This window comes from Balaenoptera borealis (genome assembly GCF_965194805.1).
Source record: "Balaenoptera borealis genome assembly, chromosome: 18".
Lineage (NCBI taxonomy): Eukaryota > Metazoa > Chordata > Mammalia > Artiodactyla > Balaenopteridae > Balaenoptera > Balaenoptera borealis.
The window spans coordinates 19,129,015-19,143,734 of NC_138877.1; the positions used below are offsets into that span (position 1 = coordinate 19,129,015).

General features: G+C 48.3%; 2 protein-coding genes across 4 annotated transcripts in view; one reads left to right on the top strand and one right to left on the bottom strand.

The window, feature by feature from the left end:
* The window catches only part of EBPL (EBP like), a 98,274-nt gene that overhangs the window by 66,243 nt on the left and 17,311 nt on the right, over window positions 1–14,720 (top strand). For 2 of the 3 annotated variants that reach the window (XM_082365707.1, XM_082365709.1), the window contains one exon: window positions 1,041–2,247. The exons of the other annotated variant lie outside the window; for it this stretch is intronic. Coding sequence is in view for 1 of the 2 variants with exons in the window: in XM_082365709.1 (XP_082221835.1) it covers window positions 1,041–1,103 (63 nt within the window). In the remaining variant the exon portion in view is untranslated. Of the gene's footprint in view, window positions 1–1,040; window positions 2,248–14,720 lie in introns of those variants that run through there. 3 annotated transcript variants of the gene reach the window in all.
* On the bottom strand, window positions 5,478–7,335 carry ARL11 (ARF like GTPase 11). The gene is made up of 2 exons (XM_082365719.1): window positions 7,181–7,335; window positions 5,478–6,380 (listed from the first exon to the last, which is right to left on the bottom strand). Exon 2 carries the CDS (start codon window positions 6,360–6,362, stop codon window positions 5,775–5,777), a length of 588 nt encoding a protein of 195 aa, XP_082221845.1. The 5' UTR covers window positions 6,363–6,380; window positions 7,181–7,335; the 3' UTR covers window positions 5,478–5,774.

A 14,720-nucleotide genomic window follows, 5' to 3' on the forward strand; every position in this document is an offset into this window, starting at 1 on the left:
CCTTGGGGGTGAATATATCAGAGGAGTGGAAATCAAGACAATGAGGTAAAAATAAAAGACTCCTTTTTTCCTTTCTAAAATTATTTTGTTTTTCCTGAGCCACTGCTTTTACGAGCCGTGTGGGAAGGGAATGCGGGGGTCACACTTCAGTGCACCGAGAAATGCTTCTCTCCGTGAGTTTAGAGGCAATCACAGGATTCTGATCACAGGTTTCCATAATCCTGTGGGAGGGGAGTGCCACGGGTATCATTCCTAATTAAGTGCCCTCCACAACCTTCTAGGAGGCATTCAGGGTGATTACTCTGCACCCATGTCTTGTTACTAATCATGGGTGCAATCAGGAGCTCACAGAGCCAGGCCAATGGGGTCTGTTAGGGAAAGAGAATTAAAAACAAATCTGCCAACCCAGCAAACCTTCTCCACAAAGGTAGGAGAGAAAGAAAACAGTTTTATTATTGAATAAGCATCAAACCAGAATGCGATGTGCATCACAGGCAGTCAGCTAAGAGACTGCAAAGACAGAGAGGAATCTCAGCCTTTTGTACAGGCAGGCGGACACAGGCCCTTACCTGCACAATAGTAACCAGTCCTCACCTCGCAGGACATGATGGTGCCATTTGTCACACCAAGTTCTTCCGGGATTCGCCTGGTAATTGGGGTCACCATCTGTGTTACCTAATTGGCTTTAACCTAAAGAAAAACCAACTTCTCCTATCTTTATGACAGGAGGTAGTTTTGCAACAAGGAGCAAGGCTCCCACCCTCCCACAGAGATGGGAGAGGGGCCCTATCTCCCTTGATGATGGCATTTCAAAGGGATGGCTCCCTGGTCCTTGAGAAAGACAGTCCTAAAGCTGGCAGGAGTCTGAGTTAGCTTTTTAAAAAATTTACATACCTTTCAAAGAGACAGAGAAAAGAACTTAGAATTACAAGTTTTCTCAAGTGAAGGCTCCAAAAAGAGGGAGGAAGGAGAAGCATCTTCCCTTATTTTCAACAGGGAGAGCTAAGCCTCTTATTTTTCATTTGTATTTGCCCTTTCAGGCCCAAGAAGTGGCAGGAATGGGATCCCCACCTCCCGCTCACTCAGGGACTCTCCCATCTTGACCCAGGCTCTGCGGCAAGAGGCACAGCCTGGACAATCTCATTGCTCGACTGCCTTGCCTCTGTCCGTCTTCAGGCCTGGGGCTTCTGGAAGGGAGCAGTACCCCGCTGGTGTTGAGTTGCATCAGGTGGGTTCTGGGGAAAGTATGAGTCTTTTGCGAGGTGACCTCACCGTACCACCTGAGGTTGCAGCCAGGATGCTTGAGGTGTCGTGCATTCTAAAATCTGCCTGGAGGACGGGGACTTCCCTGGTGGCGCAGTGGTTAAGAATCCGCCTGCCAGTGCAGGGGACACGGGTTCGATCCCTGGTCCGGGAAGATCCCACATGCCGCGGAGCAACTAAGCCCGTGCGCCACAACTACTGAGCCTGTGCTCTAGAGCCTGGGAGCCACAGCTACTGCGCCCATGTGCCACAACTACTGAAGCCCGTGCACGCCTAGAGCCCATGCTCCGCGACAAGAGAAGCCACTGCAATGAGAAGCCCACGCTCCGCAATGAAGAGCAGCCCCCGCTCGCCGCAACTAGAGAAAGCCAGCGTGCAGCAATGAAGACCCAGTGCAGCCAAAAATAAATTAATTAATTAGTTAAAAAAAAAAAAACCTGGAGAATGAGAAGGAAGGCAAGGTCCCAGCTCACCACGTGCTGAGGATGGGGGCCTGGCCCACTTTGAAGAACACAGCTGCCCCCAGCCCCAGCGGGAGGAGGTGAGTGTGGAAATCTGTGAGGATGGACAGCTGAAACCCAAAACTCAGCAGGACCAAACTAAAACCCAACTCCTGCAGTTCTTACTTTCACCAAAGGATTGCTTCTATCCAAGAGGGGAAGGAGAAACATCTTCAGAATCAATGAGTCAGAAAGGGAGAAGCTCAACCCATATTCAAAGGGGTAATCAGCTCTCCAACGTGGAACAAATCTCACGCTATACAGTGTTGCGGAGGAAAAAAACGGATTCCTTTATATATAAGGAGGAAATAGATACGTGCTTTTCAGCCACATCTGCTCGCGCACCTCCTCACTCCCGCTCATGGAGGCTGACGGACCTGAAAGGTGTGGGTGAACTGGAACACGCAAAATACCCCTCATAAGGAGAGCACCTTTTAAAAAACAAAATAAAACAGAAGGCACGATTTGTTTTTTCCTAAGCTTCCCTGTGCTGTAGCTCTGTGATATAAGCACCTGTATACGTACCTCTGTGTATGTTTCTCTCTGAGCAGAAGAGCAGGAGGGAAGCCCCTCCGTCTGCCCCCACCATGTCCCTGGCGGGCTCTGGCTTGCCTTGGGTGGGGAGGCAAGGGCTGAGGCTACCCTCCTGGCCCCTGACTGCCCTCCCCTTCAGTTGGCAGTGGCCATGGGAGTGGAATTCCCAGTCCTACAGGCCAGCTTTGTCCTGTTGCCACTCTTGCTCCCGGCAGGCAAGGCCAGCTACCCCATGGTCTTCAGGGAAGTTTCTGAAAGAGGATGGGATTTCACCCTCCTTCCAGAGCCAACATTACTGGAATGGGAGAAGGAAGGATGGAAGAACCGGAGAGGGCAAAGCCGGGCCACTGCCTGCGTGCCATGGATTATCCTCACCTCCTCCCCGGCACTGGCTCTGGGCCCTGTGTCTGCTCTCTCCGGCCACCTCTGTGGGCTCAGCCTCTCCCAGGGACCCTGGCAGATGCCTAGTGACATGGCAGAGGGACCCTTTTCCACTATGGAGTCATAAGTGTTGGGTAAACTATAATCAAAAAAAATTGTTTTAATGTAGGCTGCCCTTGAGCAAAAAAAAAAAAGGAAATCCTCAAGTGGCAGAAACCAGTTGAAGAGGGAAACCACAGCTGAAGCAGTTGAGTGAAGCCTGGAGTCCAGGGGGATCTTAGAGGAGCCAAATTTAGGCTCTAGGGACCAGGCTGCGGTCATAGCACCTGTACGGGAACAGGAGATGTGGCCTCACTCTTGCTTGGAGGAGAGAAAATTTTGATCTGAGCTCAGCAGAAAAGCAAGAGCATTGAAGTGGCATCCCTTTCTTAAAAGGGGATTGGAAAATTCTGCCCGCCAGCTCAGCCAGGCATGCCAAAGCAAACGGTCTATCTTGGGAGTGCAAAGAAAAACAGTTGCCTGTCAGAAACTGAATCCCTGGGGCCTGTGCCATGAATGAGCACAGAGTTCAAATTCCTACTACCTGTGAGGTCCGTGAGCCCCAAGCAGAGAAACTAACATAATATTTGGTCTAAAACAATTGAAACCTCCAGGATCCTGGTAGACGCTAATGTCAAACCACTCTGTGTAAAAACTGTCACAACCCAGAGCACACGGGAGTCACACAGGAAAAACAAATCCTACTGAAGATGAGCTCACAATAAAAAATGACAAATCATGTGAGGAAATGAGTCTCCATGAGCAGAAACCAGCAGATGCCTCCAGAGGGTCCTCAGTGCCTCAAACTCTGCAGATAACCGAACAGTCTGAAAAGAGCTATAAACACATTCAGATCCAGCATTCCAAAAGCAGGGTCCAGCGGTTCTAGCCCCTTCCCAACCTGCCCCTCCCGTGTCCACCTTCTCATTTATTCCAATCCTGCCTGCCACGCAGACTCAAAATCTTGGGCACCTTCAAGTTCTTCCTTTCTCAGCCTTTTGTCTTAAAAATGGCTCTCAATGTTCTTGTCTCCCTCTCCTCTCCTCTGTGACCACGATGGGCATCTAGCTGGGCTGCCCACTTTTCTGTCCCCAGTGTCCCCCCTCCTCTTTATCTCACCTCCACACTGCCACTAAATTAGCCTCTTAAATGGAAGCCAGGTGGTTTCACTTCGAGACAAACTCCTGATTATGAAAGTCTAAGCCTTCCTTAATTTGGAGCTAAACTTTCTTTCCAGTTTTGTTTCCTGTATAATACATCCCACCCCTCACCCCAACCTCGTGTTTCAGCCTTTCTGGTTTGTTTGTCCTTCCTACACTCTCCCTCATGCCTCCAAGCAGTCTCTTCCCTCTGACTAAGCTGCTCTCCCATCTCATCTGCCTACTGAAGGTCAACCTTGGCTTAAACCTTCTAGAAGCATGATGTCGTGGAAAAATGCACGCATCATCAGGGCTAGAATATCTGGTTTCGAATTCCAGAAATGTCACTTAAGAGCAGTGCCTCAAGCAAGTCACAACCTCTCTGAGCCTCAGTGTCTAATTATATAAAATGGGAATGATCCCTACTTTGCAGAGTTGGGAGAATTAGAGATAATCTCTGTAGAGCACTGAGCACGGAACCAGCCCCAGTATGTGCTCAGTAAACAGTAAACTCTCAACCTCTCCTTTTTATGGGAGTCATGTCCTCCTGCTTCCCCATCTAGAGGACCATGAGGCTGGAGTCTCCTTTGTCTTTGCATCTTTGCCCTTTTCTGTGTCTAACATAGGAAGTCTTGAAACACATTGATTGACACGTGGTGGAAAGAACTAGGCACACCTAACTTGATGTTAGAAGGGGAGACTTTGGGTAGAGGGACCTCTCAGATGTTGGAGTGATTGTGTCACTCCAGAGAGGGCAGAACCACCTTCAGGAGTTCTAAGGAGGCTGATGGTAGCCCAGGATGGGAAGGAATATCCAAAATTTAGAGTTGTTTAACACGAGAATAGGTACCAAATGGAAGTTACTTGCCATTAAAAAGTATAGAAAGTATCCTGGGTTGAATGAGGTATAAGACCAGATCAGTGATTCTTAGGGAGTCACAGGTACCTTTGAAAGTCTGACAAAAGTTATGGATCTTCTTCCCTAGAAAAATGGCCCAAAGCATAACATTTTGCAAATAATTTCAGGAGCTTCATGGATCTTAGGTAACGTCACCTGAAAACGCTTCGACTTTTCTCTTTCACTATTAATAGTGAGAGGTTCATTGCTGTTATACATATCTTCAAAATTCACACCTGCCATCTGGAGGTCCAGCTTCATATCTAAAGCTCATTGCCTTTTGCCACAAATTCAATACTAGGCATATTTTTTGATTAAGTGAATAAATAAATGAATGAAATCATTGATTAATCTGATCTTCAAGGAAACCTATGTGCTTGAAGGAGAGAGAAAGAGAAGGAAAACAGAAAGAAAACAATGAAGGGTTTTAGAAAAAGACCAGTACAGGATAACAAAAAGTTGGAGAAGGGTTAATCAGGGTCAAAGAAGAGGATCAATTTTGGAAGGCCTGAACTCCTGGCCTCTGCCCAGGGCTGAGCACCCCATTGAACTTCTAAACCCAAGATCCTGCAGAAGCAGACTCCATCCTGCTGGCCCTGACTCCTTGCCCTCAGAGTGGTGGTGGCACATACCCAGGGGCTACCGGGGAAAATCACTCATAAATAAGATCATGCCCATGTCCAGGTGATACTCTGATTTGATTTTGAAACCTCTTTCCCTCTGTGAATTTAGGTCTTAATTATTCTGCAACCACTTTTTCTGTTATTACAATTGCTTAGTTCACACGTGGTAATGAGTTACTAAACGAAGTATGCTGAGGTATGTTTTTTCCCTCAGAGTATCATTATTCAAAGAATAGTTGATTTTCAACACAAACACCGGTGACAATAAGTCCCAAGAGGAAAATATGCTGTCCGAGCGCAGGGGGATTCCTTGTTTGATAAACTGAATTTGAGATTCTCCAGGATTAGCTGGTCTTCCGATCCACATGAGCGAAGAAGACAGGCTGCTCTGCCTGGGTCAAGGCTTCCGGCTCTCGCCACAGCCTGCCTCCTGTGCTGACCTGGAGTTACAGTGGTGGCGGGATTTCAGGAGGCGCCTCAGGCTCTCCAGGGCCTCGGGCAGCCCCTCTCCGGTGAGGGCGCTGCAGCCCTGCAGCTCCCAGCGGCGCCCCTGTAACCTGTGCAAGCCCAGCCTGTCTCTGATCTCAGGCAGCGGCAGGGCGTGGGGTGCCTCCTGCTTGTTGGCCAGCACCAGGAGGGGCACGCTGGCCAGGTGGGGGTCGTCCAGGGCCTCGGTGAGCTCAGCCACTGCCTCGGGCAAGCGGGCTTCGTCTGTGCTGTCCAGCACGTACATGAGGACATCCGTGCCCTCCAGGTAGTCCTTCCAGCTGGCCCTGAGCTGGCTCTGCCCCCCGACATCCCAGAGGGTCAGAGACGTGTGCCCAGGGACTTCTAGAGGCTCCACGTTGAAACCCACGGTGGGCAGGGTCTCCACCAGCTGGTGGCCCTTCAGTTTGTACAGGAGCGTGGTCTTGCCGGCCAAGTCCAGGCCTATCATCACCACCTGGGCTTCCGCCTTGTGACCTCGGGAGTTCACAGACCCCATGGGGGCCACTGCCAGACCCTAGGGGAGAAAGGCCAGATGCACACATCAGCCATTCTTTTCAGAAGGAACACAAATCCTTGCGGGCACATGGGAGAAGAGCTTCTACGCCCAAAGTAGGAAAGTATCTTTACAGTGTCATATTTCAAACAAAGGCCTGGGCTTCGAAAGGGCAGGGAAGTAGGGGCGTGTGAGTCAGCATCCGCTGACCTATCTCGGGGGGGGGGGGGGGGGGGGTGCCCGCTGCAGAGAAGAGGGCAGGGCCTCCCCCTAAAAGGCACGGAACGTGGGCTGACATTCCTTGGTAGTTAGAGCAAGGAGGCACAACGAAGTTCCAGTTAGACAAACTGAAAGATGTTTCGATTCTTGCGGGTCTGTGGCTTCTAGCCTCTGTTGTCCTTCCTGTAAGCCTAAACCCCGAAGGGGAAGCTATCTTGGGGTCAGTGCACTGACGGAGGGGGGCAGTCGGCTCATGGTAACTTCTGCTTCCTTTGGACCCCCCCCAAGGGACCAGGCCGCATCCTGTAAACAGTGGCTATTTATAAATACTGGTGACCGTGGACACATGTACGGCTCAGAGCAAAGTGGTTTCCTCCAGTGTCTTACCAAGGTAAATTACCTCCAGGACATTGCACAGGTTTTTCAAGAATCTCAAATTTTAAGACTAAGACCCGTTCCCACCTTAGTCCAGGGAAAGCTTGGCTGGAACAGGGGGAGGGACGTCTCACACCCAGGAGTATATTTCAGCTGCCCCTGGAGGAAAATAAGATAGCCTCTGTTCATTCCTCGTGCCAGGGGTGGAAGAGTGAAATGAAAGTTACCTCAGTGTTGTTAGGCTGCGGCCGAAAGCTCCCCCTCTGTGGTGGTCTTCCGCCTGCAGCTGCCTTCAGTCCTGAGAGCGAGATGCGAAACGAGTACAGTGACTGTGGCCGGTTCTCCCTTTTTGTGCTTCCTCTTCCCAGATGCTTGGGGGCGGGGCACAGGCTCCGCAGCCCCGCCCTCGTCCCTGGGGCTCCCCGAGCAGAGCAGTCCTGCTGAGGATGTGCCACAAAGATGCCCCCAGCCAGGCCCAGAGCCAACTCCCGGTTCTCGGCAGCTCAGACTCCATATGCAGGAGGGCGGGCGCCCAGCTCAGAGCCGTGCCGTGGTCAGCCGATTCACCTGCTCTCCTCTCTCAATCCTGGGATCCCCGCGGTGGAGAAATCTGAGAGTCAGACCTCTTCCTTCAGCTCATGCCTCGGTGTGTTTCTGGTGCCTGGAGATTCTTTCATTTGCTTGGAACCATATGTGCTTAAAAACTGCCTAAGTAGGATTAAAACACTTAAAAAATAGGTTTAAATGTTGAAGGTAAACCAAAGTAGGTATATATATACATATATATATATACTGAAGGTAAACCATAAAAATCAAAAAGTTGTGTTAATGGGTGGAACTATGCGTGATTAACCTCATTGCTTAAGTTTTTTTATTGAACAGTGTAATTATATTTTTCCCAGTAAAAATGATGCCTTCAGAAAATAGAATTTTCAAAAAATTGGCCAGCCAGAAGCCCTTGTTTCTGTCGCAGATTCTGATTTGGATCTGGAGCTCCAGTGATTTGGTTCTCGTAACCAATGACAGTTCTGCTTTCCGGCACATTCTTTCATTACAATGTCAAGAACCAGGTTGGGGCTTGTGATTCTCTCATCTTAACCAACAAAGAAACAGGCTCAGACAGGATAAATTATTTGCTCATGGTCTTGCTGAGATTTATAATTCGTCTCTTTCTCTTTCATCATGTCATGTTACTCATGGAGAAAGTGCTTTGCAAATGGCAAGCACCTTATTGTAACAGTTGTTGTCATTAGGCTGCTGTACTTTAATAGGAGGAAGCTATTGGGAAAAATCAGAAACCCAGGCGCCACTGTGTCCTGTTGATTTATAGCCAAGAAGCCTAGGGCTGTGGTGTCAGTGGATGGAAAATTACTAAGAGACATCATCGGAAAGGGGGGTTCTGGCTAAACTGACCTAACAGAGTCGTCACTAAAGACAGGCCAGTGTGATCAGACATTACCTGGGGGATGGTGGAGAATGAGGAACCTGGTCAGATATCGCGGGTGGAGATTCTCATTAAACAGACTTAGCAGGGTTCTTGCTAAAACTGGATTTTATAAGGAAGTGCACAGTCTCAAAGCAGTAAAGGACTGTCTGGAGGGGGGGCTTGTCCATCTCACGCATGTGCTGGGCAGTTAGATGAAGCCGTGACCCAGCCCTGTCCAGGCCTGGCTGACAAATCAGTGGGAATCCTGCAAGGAATCTGCCAGGACTTTGTAGGAGGATTGGGGCCGGCAGAGGATAAGGACATAGCAGGCTAAGGATAAGGTGTGCATGGGGGCTGAGGGGCCAGGGATGCTACTCTGGCCCTGGTTCCCCTTGTCTGAGCCCAGGGGAGAAGATAGTCTGGCAGACTGAAGAAACCATTGACTTGAGGGGCTCAGAGGCACCATACCAGGCTGCTTGGGTGCTGAGTGTCCCCAGGTGACACAGTGAAGAGAGGGACACTCCCCCAGCCTCCTGCCCTGAGGATTCCAGGGAAGCCTGGGGCCATGCACGCCGTCTGGAGGCCCGGCTTTGGTACTGACAGTCAGGCTCTTAGAGAAACATCGCCCTCTAGGGTCTAGACAGGCATTCATGGGGAGGACCCCTGAGCACTGACCAGTCTCCCCTGGAAATAAAGGAGCCTTTCCTGAGGGCTAAGGTCCCTATAAGCTGGAGAAGATGAGAAGCAGGAAAACAGCAATTACGCTGAATGGGGCTCTAGTTCTACCCAAAAGCCACATGGCCTGAATTACCCCTGTACATTCCAACCCCATCCCTTTGGCTCAGCAAGGAGGAAAGCTTTTCATTGGACGCCCTTGTGTGGGGAGCTATAGAGGGCTGCTGGTAGAAGGGCTGCTGACCTGGGAGGCAACGAAGAGCAAAAGGTAACAGAGTGGGCTTTGGTTTGGGACCATCTGGGGGCACACTTGGTCTCCACTACTTCTTTGCTGTGTCACCTCAGGCATGTTCCTGAATTTCTCTGTGCCTCCGTTTATCTGTAAAATGGAGATGATAATAATATGGTACCTAACTTGAAGGGTTATTGGGAGGATTACATAAGTTAAGGTACATCACTAAGTACTCACGTCGGGTACCTAGTCCCAGGTTAGTACTGTGAAATAAGGAAAGGGGAGCCATCAAAAGCAGAGGCGTGGTTGGAGAGGGACGTGCAGCTTTGTAAGCCTGTGACTGCAGCTTCTAGAACTATAATAAAGACGGGTGTCTCTGCTGGGCTCACTGATACCAGGAGAGACAAGGGTCTTGGGCCCCACCTCTACTGTCCCTGGAACTTAGGACTTCCCATGATGGCCACTGGATAGCGCCCCATGGTTCAGAGAATGAGTTTAGAAATCTACTTTTGCCAATTCTTGGGCAGATATTCAGGCCCGGAGGATCGAGGCATACTCTCTACACTCACAAAGAAATGATTTATAGGCCAGAATGCTATTTCTTACATTTCCAATGGGATCTATTCGGCCCAAGATCAGGGACCAGTTTTCCGTGCAGCACACCTGGAGAAAATGTGGGAGGAGGGGAGATGTGGCGGACGCACAGGTGAATATATCAACCGTGGAAGCTGCGTCCGAACAGGCTGTTTGGAAACAATGGAAAGTTGGTGGATTTTAAGGGATTGTTTATCATGGAACAGAGCCTGGTGACGGCTTTCTTTTCTCCTCTCTACAGTTAGGTTCAAAGGGAGAAAGTGCTAGAATCAGAGCTTTGTTCCCCTGGAAAGTGCTGGAGAAACGCTGACAAATTCCTCCTTCCAGCCCTCCTTTTCCTGGGCTGCATGGGGGACCCTGGCTTTCTGTCTGTCTGTTACAGCCTCATCTTTCTCTAGTCTCTCACTTTCTCAACTTGGCAATACCCAAGTAAGTAACTGGTTTCCAAGGACTGCATCTTTCGAAGATCAGGTTTTGTTCATTTAGATTTTCAAGCTCTCCATACAAAATTCAAAAGGTACAAAAGGTGTCGAGTGTCAAGGAAGTTTCCCTCTCACCCCTGTCCTCCTGCCATGCAGGTGCTTTCTTGGGAAAAGAAACCCACATCATCGGCTTCTTAGATATTTTCCCAGAGACAGTCTGTGCACATGTAAGCAAGTATGATACATAAGTTTTTCATGGTTTTCCTTTCTTTCTTTCCCCAAATGGTAACATACTCTGAGGCATTTAATCTCTTGAGTAAATCTTCTCTTAATCAGTTTTTTAGGCATCGGCTCTGTCAAGGGTCAGTGGGAGAGGCAGGGAGGGGTTGCAGCCAGCAGCACCCCCCCCCCAGTGGGTGATGTGAGGGGCGTGTGAAAGTGGTCTTTGTGGGGTGTTGTGGTAGGAATCAACACTCCAACCATGCTAAAAGTGGAAGTTCTCTCAGACATTTAACTCTACCTGTGACTATCCTTTATTAGGCACTCCCGTGGAGCCCTAAGCAGTGTATCTGAATTTGGGGTGCTTACCACAGGTGCAGTGTGTTTATGGGAACCTGGTTACAGGTAGGTATGGCCATGGGTAGGCTTTCCCCAGGCTCGGAGAAAGCGGGCAGAGAGCACAAGGTCGACAGATGATAAACTGAGACCAGTGGCTCTCAGTGGCGGCACTTGGAAAGTCTGGTGAGTGCACACTGCTGGCATTCAGTGCGTGGGGACCAGAGATGCTAGACGTGCTACAGTGCCCACGATAATTCTGCACAAGGAAGAATGTTTCTTGAATTTGAATTCAGCTTTCGAATGCCCCGGACATTTCTGTCGTTTTTAAAAGCCCACTATTTATAAAAATTATCTGATCCTAGAACCTAATTTTGTTTTATATGTAAACCCAGACAATTTTCTGCATCGTTTCACGTACATGACGTTTTCCAGAAATGTCATTACTCTGTGAATTGAGGAAAGCTTGCACTTTGTTTTGTTCAGAGTTTTAGCGTGAGCTGTTCACCATTTTAAGAAATCGCATCTCTGACAGCAGCAGTGCCTGCGGCATTTAAGTTGCTGATGAGACACAGGAAAATGCTGTATCAGGTGCCAGTGAGGCCACAGTATTTCTTTCTTTTCTTAAATTTTTTTAATTTTTAATTTATTTATTTTTGGCTGCATTGGTTCTTCGTTGCTGCGCGCGGGCTTTCTCTCGTCGTGGCGAACGGGGGCTGCTCTTCGTTGCGGTGCGCGGGCTTCTCATTGCTGTGGCTTCTCTTGTTGCGGAGCACAGGCTCTAGGCGCGCGGGCTCTAGAGTTCAGGCTCAGTGGTTGTGGTGCACGGGCTTAGTTGTTCCGCGGCATGTGGGATCTTCCCGGAGCAGGGCTTGAACCCGTGTCCCCTGAACTAGCAGGAGGATTCTTAACCACTGCGCCACCAGGGAAGGAGGCCACATTATTTCTATGTTTAGATGCTGTGATTGTACCTGAGCACTTACGATGGAAACAGAGATTCTCTTACTACGTTTACCCTCCTTTTATTTATTCCTTATCTTTTAGTTAAAGCATTATATTGATTTTCTTTCAAGACCATGTGGGCAGGTAGATTCTATTATTTCTGATTTTCATTTCTTGATTTTAAAATATTGGACATTGTAAAATATGTGTTATGTAAAACAAGAGGTGAGTTGCTGTTTGGGGCCCCTCCCATAGGAGGAGATAGTTGGATAGAGGAAAGGATGAGTGAGGACCAGTCATGGGGGAGCCAGGTGGAATGACAATGGGGGACCCCGAATCGGAAGTCATACATGGTGACAGCCAGAGGGTACAGCTTCTTGCTGTCTGATCAGTGAAGTCTGTTCCTTCAGGGCAGTGTGCAGTCTCACCCTCATGGATCCTGGCTTCTACCGTGTCCTATGGGCCACCTTGGAGCAGAACACTGTCCCACCGTATGCTCAGTATTGCACAGGGGACAGAGGCGGGAGCAAGTCAACCACCCTAAAACTCCACATTCATCGTGGGTGGGAATTTTTGTGTATGAAGATCTAAATCAGGCATAAGGTACAATAGACACTAATTGCAAAGATATTTATATTTATAATATATAAATATATTTATTTTTATTTTATTTTTTCATATACCTTTTAAACAGATATATCTGTGATAGCTCTGTGCCTTTCCATGCTTTTCCTAGGCAATTGGTTTCATGGAATATTGCTGATATATTGCCCTCCACAGATCTCCCCAGAACACAGAAATCTGTCTGCCTATGCTTTGCTAGTACTTTAACTACAAATGAGGCTCTCCTAACAGAGGGTGAATCAATAGGAAACATTCTACAAGAAATATTTATTCTGCAAATGGCATGTGGAAGCTGCTTCCCTGTGTTCCCTAAATTCTCGGTTTGGGATGCTCTGTGCCTCCCTCACAGGGTCTGAAGAGCTGGGCTGACTTCCTGGTACATCTTCCCCAGTGCCTGCGTGGAGTGTCCTAGGCCTGGGGATCCTGATGGGAGGCCTTCCCAGAGCACAGCTGTGGGCCCACATCTGCATCTCTGCTGCCCGCGCCTTCAGCTCTGGGCTCAGCCACCTGGATTATTTTGAAATCCATCTAATGGCCTTAGTGGAGAGAAAACAAATGCCCTTTGTGTGCCCCACTACTATCACTGTCATATTTTCTCATCTTTCCTCCCTTTTCTGGCCAGAATGTCTTCAACAATCCACAGCCCCCTTATTTCTTGTGTTCCGTTGCACTTAATAATCGGTTTGCCAGTTATAGTCTGGCCTAATTATAGCTGTTCCACGTGGGTGTAACCAGAGTGTACATACACGTCTGTATTCTGATTTATTTCATTTAAGTCTATATAGAAAAGTACACAGCCTTACCCCTACACAGTCTCCAATAAAAACTTTTGTGTTGGCTTCATAACTATATCACATCAAGGAGAAATACTATGACTTCTAAAATAATGCTGAATTAAAGATTTTGTGAATAAAGTTTTTCTCTTCATTTGGATTATTTCCATTGGCTAAATTGCCAGAGTTGGTATTTCTAGGACGGAAGAAATGAATGCTTTATGGCTTGCTCAGATCTTACCGTATGTCATCATGTTGCACTATGAGTTATGCCTTGATCTTACAAGTTGGATTTTTCTTTTTCTTTTTTTCTTTTACAGACTGTCCAGCCCTCCAGCTCCCAGGCTCAAAGCACCCATGCTTTGAGTTCCTCAGCCTTCAGAGAGGAGGTGGTAGCTGGATGTACTGTCCCCAGACACTGTTGTAGGGAAAGGCTTCCAGGTGCCGCAGAGATTGGGGAATAGAGGAAACATGCCCACTGTTGAGGATTTTGATGTAATGATTATAATGGTAATGGTACTGGCAGGCACCATTTACTGGGTTCTTTATGTTAGGTGTTTAATGATCTCATTTCCTCCTCTTGACCACTGTGCCAGGTAGGTATCATTATCACCTTTTTATTAAGAAAAAGCTGAGGTTCAGAGAGGCAAAGTAACTATGCTTTCAGCTGCAAGTGGCTGAAACTAGGTTTTCTTATGATCTCACACGACCGACGTAGGTAAGGAGGGAGGCGGTTCCAGGTTGGTTGGGCAGCTCAGCAGTGTCATCCAGGAGCCAATCTCTTTCCACATTTCTGCTTTGGCATCAACTTGTGGGTGATGTTTCCTTTCCTCGGTGCAGCAACACCAAGCTTCTCGTCTTCACACAACCGAATTCAAAAGCAGGAAGAAGGGAAAGGTGGCAGTCTTCTCGTGTGTTTGTGTGCGTGCGTGTGTGTGTGTGTGTGTGTGTGTGTGTGTGTGTGTGTGTATTTATTTTATCAGGAAGGAAATATTCCCCCAAAGCCTCCCAGTCAATTTTATCTGATATCTCATTGTCCAAGAGAATGAAACAACTTGGTTTGGCCAGGCAGGGTTCACCTCTGTCTCTGTCTTGTACTGTCTCTGTCTCTCGACAGCTGAGTAAAGTTGCACTATTCTTAGTGAGAAGAAAGTGGGAATAGTGTTGGGTGGGCAACAGTGTCTACTGCATTTCTCCAGTATTCCATGGTAGAGGGTTGTCTTCTTACACACATGCTTTCTTCCAAGATCGTCTTTAACATGAGTTAACAGTGTGTGTGCGTGCACACGCGTGTGTGTGCCAGCAGGCATGTCCCAGGTGCTCACACTTGGTTGCTTGTGTAGCCTGGTCGTCGAGTCCAAAGATAAGAAATCAGTGGAAATGCTGCAGTAATTCTTGCTTGCTATCTTGCAAATGAGAGACAGGGCAGGATAGCGAGGCTGGATTAGTGAGGCACCATCATGTATTAAGGAAGAAGGCAGGCTGAAGAACGAGGAGATCTGGATTCTAGCCCCAGATCTGCTA

Coding starts and splice junctions, on each gene's coding strand:
- ARL11 (XM_082365719.1), bottom strand. CDS start 6,362: ATGGGGTCTGTGAACTCCCGAGGTCACAAGGCGGAAGCCCAGGTGGTG.